The sequence below is a fragment of the Aspergillus terreus genome, genomic scaffold, assembly GCF_000149615.1.
Source record: "Aspergillus terreus NIH2624 scaffold_13 genomic scaffold, whole genome shotgun sequence".
Classification (NCBI taxonomy): Eukaryota; Fungi; Ascomycota; class Eurotiomycetes; order Eurotiales; family Aspergillaceae; genus Aspergillus; species Aspergillus terreus.
Genome location: NT_165936.1, coordinates 159,956 through 176,112, shown reverse-complemented (window position 1 = coordinate 176,112; position 16,157 = coordinate 159,956). Strand labels below are relative to the sequence as shown.

The 16,157-nt window shown below is 55.6% G+C and overlaps 8 protein-coding genes across 8 annotated transcripts; 2 read left to right on the top strand and 6 right to left on the bottom strand.

Moving 5' to 3' along the window:
• Positions 1–551: 551 nt before the first annotated feature.
• On the top strand, positions 552–1,721 carry ATEG_08556 (uncharacterized protein; the record flags this gene model as incomplete). The annotated part of the gene is made up of 1 exon (XM_001217141.1): positions 552–1,721. The coding sequence occupies one exon, from the start codon at positions 552–554 to the stop codon at positions 1,719–1,721; it is 1,170 nt and encodes a 389-aa protein (XP_001217142.1).
• A 231-nt stretch (positions 1,722–1,952) lies between these two features.
• Positions 1,953–3,486, bottom strand: ATEG_08555 (choline-phosphate cytidylyltransferase; the record flags this gene model as incomplete). Its single annotated transcript, XM_001217140.1, has 4 exons — positions 1,953–2,069; positions 2,126–2,534; positions 2,579–2,929; positions 2,984–3,486. The coding sequence occupies 4 exons, from the start codon at positions 3,484–3,486 to the stop codon at positions 1,953–1,955; spliced, it is 1,380 nt and encodes a 459-aa protein (XP_001217141.1).
• Positions 3,487–4,862: 1,376 nt separating this feature from the next.
• ATEG_08554 (PP2C family serine/threonine-protein phosphatase) lies at positions 4,863–6,488 on the bottom strand (the record flags this gene model as incomplete). Its single annotated transcript, XM_001217139.1, has 6 exons — positions 4,863–5,164; positions 5,212–5,418; positions 5,471–5,555; positions 5,606–5,679; positions 5,731–6,049; positions 6,453–6,488. The coding sequence occupies 6 exons, from the start codon at positions 6,486–6,488 to the stop codon at positions 4,863–4,865; spliced, it is 1,023 nt and encodes a 340-aa protein (XP_001217140.1).
• A 1,096-nt stretch (positions 6,489–7,584) lies between these two features.
• ATEG_08553 (uncharacterized protein) lies at positions 7,585–8,782 on the bottom strand (the record flags this gene model as incomplete). Its single annotated transcript, XM_001217138.1, has 3 exons — positions 7,585–8,464; positions 8,515–8,647; positions 8,698–8,782. 3 exons carry the CDS (start codon positions 8,780–8,782, stop codon positions 7,585–7,587), a joined length of 1,098 nt encoding a protein of 365 aa, XP_001217139.1.
• Positions 8,783–9,515: 733 nt separating this feature from the next.
• On the bottom strand, positions 9,516–12,320 carry ATEG_08552 (putative transmembrane glycoprotein; the record flags this gene model as incomplete). Its single annotated transcript, XM_001217137.1, has 1 exon — positions 9,516–12,320. One exon carries the CDS (start codon positions 12,318–12,320, stop codon positions 9,516–9,518), a length of 2,805 nt encoding a protein of 934 aa, XP_001217138.1.
• Positions 12,321–12,891: 571 nt separating this feature from the next.
• ATEG_08551 (GNAT family N-acetyltransferase) lies at positions 12,892–13,383 on the bottom strand (the record flags this gene model as incomplete). Its single annotated transcript, XM_001217136.1, has 1 exon — positions 12,892–13,383. The coding sequence occupies one exon, from the start codon at positions 13,381–13,383 to the stop codon at positions 12,892–12,894; it is 492 nt and encodes a 163-aa protein (XP_001217137.1).
• A 420-nt stretch (positions 13,384–13,803) lies between these two features.
• On the top strand, positions 13,804–14,333 carry ATEG_08550 (mitotic-spindle organizing protein 1; the record flags this gene model as incomplete). Its single annotated transcript, XM_001217135.1, has 2 exons — positions 13,804–13,881; positions 13,989–14,333. 2 exons carry the CDS (start codon positions 13,804–13,806, stop codon positions 14,331–14,333), a joined length of 423 nt encoding a protein of 140 aa, XP_001217136.1.
• A 143-nt stretch (positions 14,334–14,476) lies between these two features.
• ATEG_08549 (CUE domain-containing protein) lies at positions 14,477–15,840 on the bottom strand (the record flags this gene model as incomplete). Its single annotated transcript, XM_001217134.1, has 4 exons — positions 14,477–14,859; positions 14,923–15,192; positions 15,248–15,469; positions 15,528–15,840. The coding sequence occupies 4 exons, from the start codon at positions 15,838–15,840 to the stop codon at positions 14,477–14,479; spliced, it is 1,188 nt and encodes a 395-aa protein (XP_001217135.1).
• Between the last annotated feature and the right edge of the window lie 317 nt (positions 15,841–16,157).

Below are 16,157 nucleotides of genomic sequence, written 5' to 3'. Positions count from 1 at the left end.
CGCAGATGCTGTTTGCGCTGGTCTACGACCGGGTGATCTGGGGGACGACGCTGTCGGCGATGAGCTGGGGCGGGTCGGCGTTGATTTTGGGGAGTGCGATATATGTGGCGATGGCTAGGAGGGTATAGATGGATGATAGGATGAGATAGATGATCTGCGGATGTATATATCCGTGCGGGCAGAAACATCGACCTGCGCAATGACCAACTCAGCTCGACCTCCTCGGCCTCCGTTGGTCTGCAGACGCATACAAAGAGTACAGATCATACATATCAGCAAGGATGCAATCATGAAGCTGAATGTATGAAAATGGATGCATCCTAAACCGGAGCATCGTGGTCCTAGCTCAGCCACCACGTCATAGGGTTACAGTGCACACCGGATTCTCCCGAAAGCGCCAATAGAACGAGTCAAACAGTGCAGGCGGTGGCGCTGATCTTCAACTGCAGAGTATATAAGGAGATCCAGTCTTCGACTATCCCATCCCCATACCCCAGAATCCATACATATGCTACCTATACACCTATATCCATAGACTATAGACCCCTAAGATGCGCCACTTTGACGCCTGGCTCCTCCGCGACCCCTACTCCATCTTCCACTACTATCCCACCGGCCGCCGCTGGCAAGAGACCGTCCGCGACCTGATCCACGACCGCAAGATCTGTTCGCCCATCGAATCTCCGTCCAATCCGCCCGTCAACCTCAATGCGCATCCCATCCACCCGCAGTCCGACTCGCTGTTCATGACCCGTCTGCCGCCGGAGATCCGCCTGCGCATCTACCAGTACGCCTTTGGCGATGAAGTCGTGCATCTCGTGCAGCTGAAGGACAAGATCCGGCATGTGCGCTGTCCCCACGCGGACTCGTCGCTCGATCGCAATCGGAGATGTTGTCCGGTGACGCCGGCGCGATGGCGGCTTGACACTAGCAGCAGCAGCCCGTCTACAACCAGCACTACCAGTAGTAATGCCACCACTGCTACTACCGCAGCTCCCGCTGCGGTAGTCCTCTATCCCCACACCCACCCAGCCCTCCCCTCGCACCTCAGCACCTCCTCCCTCCCCCTCCTACGCACCTGTCGCGCCATCTACGCCGAAGCCGCCGACCTGCCCTACACAACGCCGACCTTCGACGTCGACGACCTGCACACCTTCATCGCGTTCGCGCAGACCATCGCGCCGCAGCATCTGCGCGCGCTGAAACGCCTCTCCGTGCACTACACGCCGGTTTGGCAGCCGCTGTCGGGCCAGTCACACAAATCCTCCATCTACGCGCACACGCATAACGACGAGCTGTGGACGCGGTTCTGGGACCGGGTCGCGGCGTGCTCCGGCCTCGAGCAGTTGCATCTTACCCTCGATCTCGGGAGGTTTACCTCCACTGCTCCTGCGGGTCCTGGGGCCCCCGGGTTGGTGGGGGGTGTAGGTGGCGGTGGGGGTGGGCTGCGGCTGGCGATTGAGGAGCCCTGGGTTGCGCCTATCCTTGCGGTGCGCGGGTTGCGTCGGTTTGAGCTTGCGGTCACGGCGCGGGCGGACCCCCGGGCGAAGGCGCGGCTTGAACGCGAGCTTGTGCGCGATGCGGTTGTTCTGCGGGATCGGTTGCGCGAGGTGCTTTGCTCGCCGGGGGATTATGAGTTGTCTGATGGGGAGGGGCAGAGTGAAAGTAGTGTGCCCTGTGCTGGCGGGAGGCGTCCCCGGCTGGCTATCACGGCGGCATAGCCTGGATTTCGTTTCATTGATACCCTATACCCTATTTTGTCGTTGCATAGATTAGATAAAAGAATATGCATAAACTCTATCGTCCAACTAGCTATACAATTTATCTCCATCATGCCCATGCCATTACCCAGAACCCCATTATCAATATCATTACCGATCAATGAATGCATTCTATCGCCAATCTCCATTGATCTCGCTTTTATCATTGTGCTGTCGCTGTAACATAACCCCCTAAGCTGACTGCATCTTGTCAGCCTCGGCATGCCCGTTCTGACGCTCCTGCTCCGAGTCCTCCCCGCTGGACGGGGACGGCGCCCGGCTCTGTATCAGAGACTGCCGGCTGCGCATCTACTATCAGTTAGTACTCGGAACTCGGCCGGCATCAAACCTGCAAGAAAACTCACCCATGCACGCACGCCCCCAATCAACCCCAAACTGTAGCCCGTGGCAAAATCTTCATGTCGTCCGTTGCCGACAGGGCTATCCGGTCGGCCCATCGCTTCCACACGCGAAAGATGCGTCTTCGGTCCCCCAGTCGGACTGGTGATGCCGCTCCGCGAGCCACCCAGATCGACGCTGTTCCGCGCGCTGGGCGCCGGGCTGCCCGGACGGCTGTTCTGCCACAGCTGGCGCAGCTCGCGGCTCAACTCCTGGCCGGTCGTAGACCAGTTCGTCTTGATGGTGTCGCGGATCTCGGCCACGTGGCGGCGCACCTCCAGCTCGTTCTTCTTCAGCCACGACACGTTCAGCTCCTGCCGCGATGCCCCGCGCTTGAACTGCCGCGAGATGTACTGGTCGTAGTCGCGAACGATCCTATCTCGTTAGTCAACGCCCAGACAACATCCTTGGACACATACCGTGTGATGATCCCCGTGGTGCTGACACCTTCTGTACGCTGAGTGACGAGGAACTTGCCCTGCGCCTTGATCGGGGCGTAGATGTCGTCGCCCTCGTCCGCGCCGTACGGCAGATCATCGTGCGCAACGTAGTCGATCTGATGCTGCTCGATGAACTCGGGCGTCACGATCCACGGACAGTCAGGGATGACTTCGTCCACCCATTTACAGTGGCGCACGCTCTCCACGCGCTCCGCCCCGCTCAGCACCGTCAGACCCTTCCGCTTGTGCGTTTCGTCATCGCCCGTCACTCCCACCATCAGATGTACCTGGGGGAAAGCTTTCTTGGCCTGTTCGAGCTGGCGCATGTGACTGTTCAGTTAGCAAGGAATCGAACAACAGGAAAGACAGAAGCCGGGAACACACCCCAAGTGGAACAAATCAAACACTCCATCCGCATACACGCGAACCGGCCGTCCTGTCGGCGGCGGGTTGGTATGGTATCCGACCGGGTCGAGCAAGCCCGCGCGCTGGGGTGGTTCGAGCTCCGTCCGGAGCTGTAGGCCGGGCCGCTTGCTGTGACTCTCGATGTCGCTGCTGGCGACGGTCGTCTCGGACGGCTCGCCGGGGTCCTCCTTACTGATCGCAGACGGATCCTCTGTGGCGGCCCCATTGGCGGGCGTCTGGTCGGTGGTCGTCGAGCTCTTGCGGGCCCGCTTGGACGGCGGCACCGCGGCCGCGGACGTCACGTTCCCGGCGGGCTTCTTGGGCTGGGGGCTTGTCGGACCGGTGGACTCGTCGCCCTCCTCGCCCGAGGCGTCACGAGAAGACGGTTGGAGGAGGTCGGCGGCGACGGGCTTGGGGGCGTCGGCGGTGATGTGTTGGGACGCACTGCGCTTGCGTTTGTGGGCGGTGGACGGAGAGGACATGATGCGGACGGAGGAGCGCAGCTCACTGTCTGTCCAGGGAATAAGGATGAAATGAGGAAGAACAGAGGATAGAAGGTGGTGGAAAAGGACAACGGGCGGAAGGAAAAAGAAGCGGGAGGAGCCGGTGGGTGGAGGAGGATCAAAACGTTGGGGGGAGACTATGGAAGAGAGGAAGGAAAGAGGGGAAGAGAACAGATGTCGACACGGGGTTTGTATCTTTTCTTTTTCCTCCTCTCTTTGATCCTGACAATTGAATTGATTTTTCTCGTGATCGATTGCGCCAGCGCCAGATTAATAGACAATAATAATACTAAGAGAAAAGGAGAGCAGAATCTTCGGGGATTCCGTCATCCGGTATTGTACAGTAACCCGCATTACCTCTGGGGGTTCACCGCCTACAACCTTACAGTAGAGCTCTAACAGAGTCAATTCCTACCGTTCTATATCCTTCGGTAGAATCAAAACGCTGCTTTCCCACGGCCAGAACTCCTGCAAAGCATGCCCTCCCTCATGCCGCCATTGCTCATCCGCATACGCCGTCCTCGGTGCAAAGTCAGTCGGTGGCTGTTTAACCCGTCGCATTTAAGAAGAAGAAGAAGTGGAAAAGGACAGGGCGTAGCGTCCAAAAGTCCATCAAATGTTTGTTCGAGGTATTCAGTCATGGTCATCAATAGCTGTCGTGTTGCGCGGTATCTTCAAGGCATCCAGTCTGCCGCTCGCGGCTTGGAATAGAATCGAATGAACCTCCTATCCTAGTGTTGCCCAATCCCGTCCACAAGACATGATCATATCGTTGAATAAGGAGAGCTCTCAGGCGTCCTCCACTGTCCAGATGTCCATGGTAATTCAAGAAGAAAGAGATAAAAAGGGGAGAACAGAGCGCTCGGAGAATAGATAGGAAAAAAATAGATCGGAAGGACATGCGAGAGGGGTCGGTCATAAATCACAAGAATCGTTTTCAACCAAAACCAAAACAAAAGGGAACAAATGCAACAGATCCATCCGCACTACGACGAAGACGGCTTTGCGGAAGAACTAGAACTCTCGGTGGTGGACGACGGGGACTCTGATATGTGCTCCGGCTTGGAATCCCCCTGCGCCTGTGGGCCGGGGGTCCCTTCCCGTTCTTTCCGGGAGGCATCCGGCGAGTTGCGTTGCACCTGACTGGGAAGGTCGCGGTCTTCCTCGGTCCGGTCAAACAGCTCCTCATCGTTGTGCTCGGGGACCAGTTCACTGCCATCGCCCAGGAGGATAATCCGGCCAGACCGGACGCTGAAGCCACGCGCCCGATCGTTGTCCATGTCATAGTCATCCGGGTTCTCTTCGAATTGGTTCCGGATCCCAGGGCCGCGGAACTCAGCTGTACCCCCGTACAGTCAGTAGGGTTTGGAGGCCGTGGATTCCTCAAGAGACTTGCCATATTCGGGCGGCGCGCAGGGGCCGTCGCCTTGAGCCACGCGCTCGGCGATCTGGTTGTACCACTCCTCCTTGGTGCGGCCGTTCAGCAGGCCGATGATGACCATGGTCATGTTGTCGCACCCCACCCCACCGGTCTCACTGTTGGAGGCCAGGCAGTTGTCCATCATGTTCTCGCAGATGCGGTAGAGGTCCTGTTTGGCTGCGATACCACGGCGGACGAATTCAATGACGGCCTGAGAAGACTGGCAATCCCAGATACCTATATGGCATTAGTGGGGTCAGCTATCATGGAGATGACTATCTTACCGTCACAGGCAATGACCAGGAACTCATCATCGTCGGTGAGCTCGTGAACCGTCACGTCGGGATAGGCGGTCACGATCTGCTGCTCGGGAGACAGCTCCGGGCTCTTCTTGAATTCGAAATCTCCAATGGCTCGGGAGAGGGCCAGGTTGCCATTCACACGGCCAAAATCGACGAAGCCTCCGGCGGCGCTGATCCGAGCTTTCTCGCCTGTATCCTGCATTAGACAATTTCATGCACACGTGTCGATCAATGCACGAACCTTCATTCTGTGGCTTGTGGTCGAACGAAAGGGGCTTTGCGCGGCCCTTGACCCCAAGAACCGAACGGGAGTCACCAGCATTGGCCTACACCCGTTAATTCCGCGCAAACGGGCAGAGACAGAACATATACATACCACCCAGATCTTGTGCTTGGAGATGACGCTGACCGCTGCGGTACAGCCCGAGACCTCTTCCTCATATTTCGGATCTAGCCGGGTCAGTCTTGTCGGCGAACAAAAGGCGAGGCATGCGGACGAACCTTCCAAGATAGCCCGGTCGGTGGCGAGGAAGCCATCCTTCAAGGCCTGCTCGATATCGCCTTTCTCGAACGAATCTTGCTTTGCGACAATCTTGTGGAGATTCTCTCCCGCAAAGAGGGCGACTTTATCTCCACCGTGCCCGTCGTATACTCCGAAGAAGGCCATTCGTTTCGCGGGATCGGTCGGTTGATCTTGGGGCGTCGTGAACTTCGCATTGAGGTCTAGGATGGCGGCATGGGCATCCTCCATGCTAATTCGCCAGCCTTGCATGGCCGAAACACCGTAGATGCAGCACTCATCTTCGCCCTCGGAAGAAGTCTAGAGTCGATGGTGGTTAGCGAGATCGCAGAGGTCTGGTGAGGGTGGTGGTCGACAGCGTGTGGGAAATTTTCATCGGTGGTGGAGGACCCCGCAGACTGGATCACGACAGTGCCATGACCGGGAGCCCAGCAAGATCGGATGAGGTGACGCAACCCCAAGCGAAATCGGGGAGAGACCCAGAAGGCTCCCATCGCCGCATCTGCTTCCATCTGATGGATGACATTGGGGTTTCCGAAAGGGTTGGGGCTGCACGAGATGGCCCAGGGCTGGCGACCGAGGACGGGGAAAGCAGCGAAATTGCGTAAGAGACGCAATGTGGGGGAAAAATTGGGTAGGCAGAGAAAAGGGAAAAATGAAACATGCGACTGCGCGAAAGCAAACATGGTGAAAATCCACGTACCTTTTCGACGACTGGCTCTGACAAGGTCTGACCCATGATTTTGATCGGTCACAATTCAGAGGGAAGAGGGGCGTTCTGCAAGCCAGACACACAGAGAGAGATGAGCCGGTGGGGAGGGGGAGGAAAATTGTTTCCTGAAGGAGGTGTTGAGAAGAATGGAAAAAGGACGAGAGAGGACTGTCGAGGGATATGGAAGGGGAGGGGAGAGAAGAGAAGAAGAGGAAGAGAGAGAAGAGGAAAAGCGAGACAGTCAGGTGGGAGGAGCAGGATGGAGGAGAGGCAGAATTCGATGGGCGGCGGGCCGTACAGTACAGTCCGAGTATTTAAGGTATCAGTGTGGGGACGATGACAGCACAAGGAGGAGTAGATGGATCAGGATTGTAGATTCATAGAAGAGAAATAGTAATTTATACAGATGAATCCCTTCTTCTGAGATGAAACAATAACAGAAAGAAAGAAAGAAAGAAACAAAGAAGAAGAGAAGAGAAGAGAAAAGAGTCCAAGAATCAGGTCATCCAAAAGGTCACGGGTTCTGTAGAAGAGATTTTCTCCTATCGCCATCTAACTCCCTCTAGTTATCTCTACAGGCATCGATTAGGCTATTACGCCAGGTACACCATAGGTACATCATCGATAGAAATAACCTAGTAGAACCGGTTTCTGGTGTATACAGATATTGAAGTCATGACAAGACTTCCAAGGTTCCTTATGATAGTCCTGATTGATAGAGTAGTTACGTAGGTAAGCAGTTAACTTACTTGTAGGCACCTAGGTAGTATCTGACTCTCATCCTATGCTGATTCTATCTATATCATCATCTTCTATGTCTACTAGGTAATGTTATCCTCACTCATTTCACTCATAATAATTATTGGGATAGGCTGCTGACGCCAGAAGAAGCAAGAGGTCAGGTGCCCCTCGGTACCTACTAGTACCTAGGGAGTACCTCAGGTCATGTACATGTGTTGGTCCTGGGTCTGGCCCATCCATCCATCTATCCGTCCCATGCATCTCCAAGATTACACATCGCCTCCCAGCATAACTATACAACCCTTCCTTACTTCACTGCTTTGTTTATCCCTAGTCCAGAACCCCAACACAATCCATGAATCCCATTCTAATATCCTTTCCTCTAACCCACCCGAATCACCCACGTTGCACATCCCGCTATGAAAAACAACCCCGTCCCAACCATATACGGCAACCCCAGCCACACCCCCTCCAGACTCATCCCGTAGCGGAACGCACTCGCCAGCAGCGGCCCTGCCGTCATAATGCCCACCCCCTGCATCAGCCCAATCGTCGTGTTGAGGATCCCATTCTGGCTCTCATCCACCAGCGCACTGGCCACACTCCGCAGCGTCGAGTAGAAGCCCCATCCCAGCGCCGACAGCGACACCCCCAACGCAAACACCGCCGGCCTCCCCGCCAGCGCCATGATCGCGAACCCGCTCACCAGAATCACGCCGCTAGCCTGCGTCAGCCGGAGGTCCATCGTCACCGCCGAGAGGTATCGGCGCAGCCACCGCGACACCAGCGGGAGGAGCACCAGCAGCCCGACGAGGTTGATGCACCCCTTCAGTGAGATCAGGAAGCTGGCTTCCGCCATGCTCCAGGAGAACCGTTTCGATACGTACTGCAGCATGAGCTGGAGGGATTGTCGGCCCACGCTGGCTGTAAGGAACGCCACGGAGATCGCGAGGCTGTTGCGGCTGCCCCAGATGTAGGTTGTCAAATGCGACAGCTGCCCCAAGGCGTGTCGGAGACGGTCTCTCCAGGAGGGGGACTCGCTGGGAGCGTCACTGTCCTCGTTGGCTTCTTCGTCGGAGCTGTCCATCGTGCTCGGGAGCGTCTCAGGAACCCCCAGCCCAGCGAGGACCCCGCACACCTCGCAGACGCCCCCGAGGAGGAACGGTGCCCACAACGACCGTGCCATCATCCAGGCGCTCAGCGGCGTTGCGAGGATTTCGGCAAGGAGAATCGCCGCCGACACGATGAAAAAGATATTCGCCCTGAACCCATGGTTTAGCATGAATAGCGCGGAAGAGTAAGGAACTCGTACCGTTCCTCCACCGAGTAGATGTCGGCAATGATGGTGTAGACCATCGACGTAGCGACCTGGGTGCCGCCACCGTAGATCTGGAACAGCGGCGTGAACCATACCGCGCGGGGAGAAATGTATTCACTGTACCAGTCTGGTCAAGCATCAGTACAGTCGGGCTCCTCAGGAACAGGCCAAACATACAGATAAGTCGGACAGCCATCTCCTCCATGAGCAGTCCGCAAATGCTCATCAACGCGACTTTCTTGCGACCGATCCGATCAGCCATGAAGCCATACGGTAGGGATAGGGCAATGCCCGGCAGCGCGTCCAGCGTGTCCTTCCAGCCATTGATCAATGCCAGCTCCGATTGCACGGGGAGCGACTTGCACGGGGACCCATCCGGCGCATCTTGGAGCGTCTCTGGATGCTGCGCCTGGCCCAGTCTGCGACAGATGATCGTCTCGAGAAGCTGTGTCTGTGGGGCGATCGAGAGGTAACTTCCAAAGTCTATCGTGACGATCAGCACACAGACCAAGAACAAGATCCTGGTCTTGTGCTTAGGGGGTTTATGCACCGGGCGCCGTCCCAGGAGGGGGCTCGTCTCGACATGGTCATCTGCAGTCATCGGGTCCTCTCAGATGGAGGTAGATGTGTGGTTGTGGAGGGGAGGATCCCGATGGGAGTAGAAAGAGGCGAGGACTTGCATGGGGTCTGGTAGTATTTATGATGGACAAAGGGGAGATCAGCCTACGGGAACAATGTCACCCTACATGCGGCACAATAGTTAGCAACAAATCCCTAGTGCTTAGCTTATCTCACGCTCATGTAAATCTCTACCACAATGGTGTAGGAAAAATATCTGCCTAATCCTTAGAAGGTCGTATTATTATTATGCACGCAGGTAAGCATATACTATGATTGAAATAAGACACAATTGATAACAACTATGGATATCATAATCGCAAAATCCACTTATATACGCCATGCAGTAACAAGTCGCTCGACAGTCGACGTCCACTTCACACAAATGCTATGTCACTTCGCATACTCCCCGTCTGCTCTCGCTGCAATCGTCCCTGGCCATTGGCTTCTAGCTGGATCAAGCTGATGCGACGCGGCTTGCCGTCCAGCGGCACAGACGACGTGGATGGGCTCTTTGGTAGGGGGAACGGGTTGTTATCGCTCTGCGGGTAGGGGTTGGTCTTGGATCTCCTCCGGTGGTCGGCAGGGGCGGGACGCTCTTCCATCATATTCTCAATATCGCTGGACCCGCGGTCGCCATTGTTGCGTGCCTTTTGCGCCGAGACATCGAGACTGGAGTCGCTGAGGAACGGAGGGGCCGCGCCAATGGAGGCGGTATAGTTCTGGGCCAGACTCGACTGACTCGGCTTCTGGACCAGCGGCGCGAGCGGCCGCACATTGAAGGACTCCTCGGACAGGGAGTCGAGCCACGTGGACTGCCGGTTATCGTCTGTGTAGATGGATGCGGACAGCGCGGCCGACCAGCGTTCGTGCATCGAGCGTCGATAATCGTCGTTGGAGTTGGAGCTGCCGATGGTGTCGGCTCGGCTCGCGTTGCTGCGGGCTCGCTCCAATGCGCGAATGCCCGACGAGGTGCGGCGGCTCAGCTGTCCCGAGAACAGGGGGTTGGAGGAGTTGCGGTGCTTCGCGCGGCTATGTACGAATGCTTCGAGGGAGTCCGTCTCCGAGGCAGTCAGGGTGTCTGGCTCCACCGCGCGGAGGCTGAAGAACTTCGGATACTCCAAGCTATCGCGTGCCCGCGGGGGACGAGGAAACAACGGCGCCAAGTTTCCGACGCTGTTCTCGTCGCTCTGCAGAGACATATTTGTGTTCTGCCAGGACACCCGCACAATCCCGTGGCCTGGGGGCCCGAAGCCACCGGCTCCATGTCCGGCGCCGCTGATCCGGATCGGAAGGCCGGTTGCCACGGGGGAGATGCCGCTGGAACGCTTCGAGAGGCGTCGGGATTTAGTCGATTGCATCGAAGTTCGTTTCAACGACCGCCGTGGCTGGATCGGTTTGAGAGGCTCGCGTTTGTGAGAACTGTTCGTGCGTTTGCGCACATGCGTACTGCTCTGGAAAGACCGGCGCTTGGCCGGGCTCGACGTGTCGGATTGTTTCCCCTCGTCCGGCTCCGGAGCTTTCAGCGGCGCAAAGTCCCACTCGATGGTAGAGGTGGACAGTGTGTTCTCCCTCCGTGTCCGCTCCGGCCCGTCTCTCTCTTCCTGCGGCTGTGCGTTCTCGTCCCACAGGCCCAATTCCAGCTTGGGAGGCTTCGATGGCGAGGGGTTCCGGTCCATCCGGGGTGGCACGCCTGCTACGGTTTCTTCGTACGGTTGACAGCGAGGTAGGTCTGATTCTTCATCCGGACCCGAAGACGGGTCTTTTTCCTTGCCATCCTGGCCATCTTCGGCCTCTGCTGCTCTGCGCTTGCGTCTCCAGCAGCAACAGAGGAGGAATAGACTCAGCAGGAAGGCAACAGGGATGATGACCGAGATAGCGATGATACCTGCTTTGCTCCCGCTGGAACCTCCCCCAGAGCTTGTCGAGCCGCCGGTACTACTGTTGCCGGAACTCCCCTTGTCCACCGTATTGATGGTAAACTGGCGGCTGTCCTCTGCCGTCCCTTCACGTGCCGTTATGTTGATCGCCGACTTTCCGGGACTCAGGCCCGACGGGACGTTCCCGTAGAGCGTTTTGTTGCTGGCATCATAGTGCAGCCACGGTAGCTGGCTGCCGATATTCACGTCCAGCTGAACAGACTCACTCGTTAAGACGGAGTCGTTGAAAACAAAAGAGAAATATTCCCCGATGACGGCGTCGCACTCGGCCAAATTCTTGAAGAACTGCGAGAACTTCAACGAGAGAATAAGTGTGGCCACGTCGTTGTATTTGTCCGTCACAGATATCGTAACATTTGCGTCGGTGGCATCGTCGGATGGGGTACCCGACAGGGAGATAGTATCCTTATTCAGCTTCAACCATTCGGGCGATTCGGCATTGACGCCGGTCAAATCACTCGCTGCCGGCGTATTGCCATCCAGAGTCAGGGAGTCGACAAAGTCCGGAGTGGTGAATTCCTTCCCTTGGTTGACGAAGAAGGTCTGAGTGCTGTCGTTGAACGCCAGGATATGAGGGCTGATGGTCATATTGAAACTCATGGTAGCCGCACTGAAGCCAGCCACGTCCGAGGCGACTAGATTAAAATTGAAGGTCTGCGGTCCGATATTGGGTGCTGCGCCTGAGAAGCGGAGAGACGCTTGATCGAATGTGACCCACGACGGCAATGGGGCATTTTCGGGCGAAGTGCCATAGTACACTGTTGAGGGGCGGGTGTTGGTGAATGTGGATGAGTCGAAGGATATCGAGAAAGAATCCCCCGAGTGGATGAGGATCGTGGATGGAGCCGAAGTCGCCCCGATTGCTTCTAGCTGTGGGAGCAACGGGGTCCCAGGCTGAGGGCCATCATCGGTCGTGACGATCAAGGTCACGTCCATGCTGGCCGAGTTTCCTGTATCCGATGCCACAAGCTGGAACTTTGCCGTCCCTTCGTCGTCCTTCCCCGGCGTGCCAGACAGCGTATGGCTTGCGCTGTCCACTCGAAGCCATGATGGGGCGTTCACTAGAGAATAGATCGTGCTCGACTGAACTCCGCCGAAGGTCCCCGCGGAAAAGGTGAATTGATAAGGCTTGGATACTCGAGCCACCGGCGGCAACTGGGAGTTAATCGGATATTGTGTCCACAACTCTGCATTGACAGCCACTAGAAATGCCAGGGCAATCAATGCGACTATCAGTGCCATATCTTCACCGAAGGCCTAACAGCCTCACGAAGATATCCAGATGAGGGCACAGAGAAGACAAAGTAATACCTTGCCCTCAGACCACACAAAGACTGCTGGATTGACACGAAAGAACGGACAAAGAGGTGAAAAGGAGAAGAACAGAAGAGCTGCGGCGGAAATGGAGGAAGAGCCCGCCATTAGAAAGGACTCTCCATTCTCTAGGGTGCCGCGGCCCAGGGCAATCTGACACAGGAACTCGCGAGGCGTGCGGCCCCTTCGACAGAGCCATACCTGGATATGCTTGACGTCACGGAGGTATGGAGGATTGTTCGAGCCGGTGGGATGCGACGCGATCATGATCACGTTGCGAAATGTACATTCCTGCAAGGGATGGGTCCAGGAAAGCCGCGTGCCAACCACTAACAGCGATTCGGTGCCCTTCGGACAATTAAGGAGCAATCGATTGCATTCCAACGACGCCTAGTCGGAATTTTCTAAGGGCTCTAGGGCTCTGGTCCTCCCTTGGTGAAGCTTCGGTGCATATGGATCAAGGGCGCAGCGGAGGGTTGACAGGAGTCAAGGACCACGTTCAAAGGTCCAGGATCATGCGAATCCCCGTACGCCCTGGCGCGTAGTAATCGGCGATTTCCTCGCGCTCCTCGAATCCATTGCGAACGTACAAAGACCGGGCCGCATCCCTGGCCTTGTCCACCCACAGTTGAATATACTGGCATCCCTCCTTTTGCAGGCGTTGTCGGATATAGTTCATTAGCTCCATCCCGACGCCCCGCCGACGATAGGCCTCGACAACACAGACTTTGTGCAGCAGGGCCGCCCCCTTCTGCCGAACGTAGACAGCATAGGCGATCACAGGCGAGCGTCCTCCGGAAGTTCCGCTACTCGTCGTAGTCACGTATAGAACCTTGGTATTCGGCTTCTTCCTCCAGAGCTCCTCTCCAAAGGCAAAAGCTTCATTGGTCGGGAAGGTCTTTCGTTCAATGCGCGAGATCTGAGCGAGGATCTCCAACGCCTGATCCCTAGATAGGGAATGAATGTCCGAGATGTTCAGATCCGCCCGCATTCTTCTTTGCCAACCCCTCCAGGATCTACATTCAAAGACCGTTGAGGCGAGAATAAGGTCGTGCCTCGTGTATCAGGAGACGCGCTAAGAATTCAAGAATGAAGGCGAGATCGGTCATTAGGTTTAGTATGACTCGCTAGTGAAAATGGAGAATACCAACCTGATACAAGCGAAGGATCAAGCGTGCTTTTTCTCTTGTCGCGTCGGAGGGTCAAAATGTTCTGTAATACTTCCCAATTAGGTATAGCCCCTCACGCATCTCGACACCTCAGGTACCAACCGGGGTCTGTTTCGCGTTTGCTCCTTGATACATCGTTAATATTAGTCCAGTCATCCTCAGCCACCTCTATCCAACGTTCAACAACCGCGGCTTTCTTCCCGGTGTATATCCCCCGAAGTAAATCCTTCTTACCACTCAAAATGCCCTCTCAAGCGGATGATAAACGCCAGGCGGCCCGCGAAGTCATCGACATTCTTCACGAGATTTCCATGCTCCTTGTATGTCGCGAGTGATCTCCATTCTCCTGGATGGCGTCGGAGTGTCATATTCGCAAAGAATGCTATCTATATTAATCCCGCTCGGCTGACCCCTTTGACGCGTCCAGAATACAAACCTAGACCGGACGGAGCTCTCTCTGTGCGTGTCTCTGATCGAGAATGGCGTGAATCCTGATGCTCTTGCAGTGGGTCTCCCAACTGTAGTCATTTATACTGGTGTTTTTACGTATCCAGTGCAGTTCTATGGGCTAATGCTTGATAGACGGTTATTAACGACCTCCGAAAAGAAGGCTCAACCTCGCAGGAAGCCCCCAATGAACAGGATCTCCCTGAGTGATTGTCTACTTGACTCGTCAGATCATTTTTTTGTGCATTCCTTGTTTTCTATGCTTATGACAGAGATACCCGTCGTGCAGGCTCTCATTCAGATGGTACAATCCATGTATGTATAAGGCCTTCAGCGTTACATCAAACAGAACCTTCTTAAGTTGCAGTCTTTGGTATCATCAACGGCGACTAAAGTATAAACGGCAGAGCAACTGTAGAACAAAAACACAAATACAGCGCTAGATATGAGGAAACAGAGTTCTCCGTCCTATGACTTCCCCCCATCAGACTTATTGCCGTCTTTGGACGTAGAGCCGACTTCGCCGGCCATCGCCTCGGCAGTCGCCTTCTTGATACGCTCACCCTCCTCGGTCGAATTCTCCTTGGTTTTATGGTCCTTCTCATCTTCACTATCACCCAGGCTGAAAGGGTCATTCTCCCCGACAGGAGACGGCTCCACCGTGGACAAGGGCTGCCATTTACTCTGTTTGCCCCCAGCGGGAGAGCGCCTCGCTGGTTCAGACGCATTATAGAGATCGCCGATTTCAGTGGGAGGACCCTCCTGGAAAGACACTTTACGTCTGTCGGGCGAAGGAGAGGTCTTATACAGGTTAGGGTTGGCGAGGGGTCTCGGGGGACGTGGAGGAGGAGCTAAAAGTCAAAAGTCAGCTGGGTCCATGAAAACAGCACAAGGGGGGCCTCGGCATCACGCACCTTCTGTATCCCTCAATTCAAGAGCAGAAAAGTCATCGCTGAGGACTTGGGGGTCCGCATCGTAGCGTTCACGGTCACCGCTACGACGGCTCATATCACCACTTCTCCTCGGTCTGCCGTAAGCTTCCTCTCTGTACCGCTGGCTGGACTCAGTATCCTCCGGCTCTTCACCGTCCAGTCGTTTCTTGAGGTTCTGAACCCAGGAGTTGACCTTAGTCTGGGTGTCCAAAAAGCCCTTGCGGATATTCTCGCGAATGACGGGAAGATCATCTAAGCCAGTCCGTTAGAACTTGTGATGATCCGTAAACTATTCACAGCAACATACCATCGAAGAAACTATACTCTCTTTCTTCTGACACATCACTTCCCCGTCTGCGACGATCGTATGAGGCACGATCATCATAACCAGGCTGTGGCGCACGCCGATTGTAGTGTTCCGCAAGCTGGCGAGCATACAACTCATCCGCTTCCAACTGTCTCTGTGCGGCAGATGGACGAGGAGGCTTCGGGGGGGCGATGTCCTGCGCAGCGTTGGGGTCGGTCATTCCTTTGGGACAAGTCAGTAAACCTAGAGTACTAGCCGCACGGCTCCGGCCATGACTTACCAAGAAGCGCATGGAAAGCCCGTTCCACATCAAATCCACTCGCAACGAGGACAGCCTTGACCACCGACGTCTCAACTGATGGAAATGCTTCTTTGAGGGTGTTTTCGGCCTGTTGTTGCGGGCTCAATGGACGGGGCGGCTTCGGCGGGGCAACTTCCGTCGCATCTTGCTGTGTCGGAGCTGCAGATGAAGCCGTTGTAACACCAGTCTCCTGGGGTTCATCGTCGAAATCCAGAGGGCGCGCTGTGGTGGGAGACTCGGGTTTGGGGCTGTGTGGCCCAGAGGACAACTTGTTGCTATTCTGAGGGGCCATGAGCAGGTGCCGATAGGAGAAGCGGGTAGAGGACAACGTACAGTCTTGTCTTCAGACATCGTGACAACTATTCCACTTGGGAGTGATCGATCACTTGGCTGGAGAAAAGGATAAGATTGTGGAAGTAGTCTGTAGGCAGGAAGAAAAAGGACGCGACAGCAGAATAAATAGGAACAAGGCAGAAACGTAGCAAACAGGGAGATTATCGCGATTGGAAGCTCCAAACATCAGCCACTCTTGGGCCGGTCCGAATGCGCAGTGACGTTGAGTCACGTGAAATTTGCGTGGGTTAGATAAGCATTCCTTCGAGCTAAACT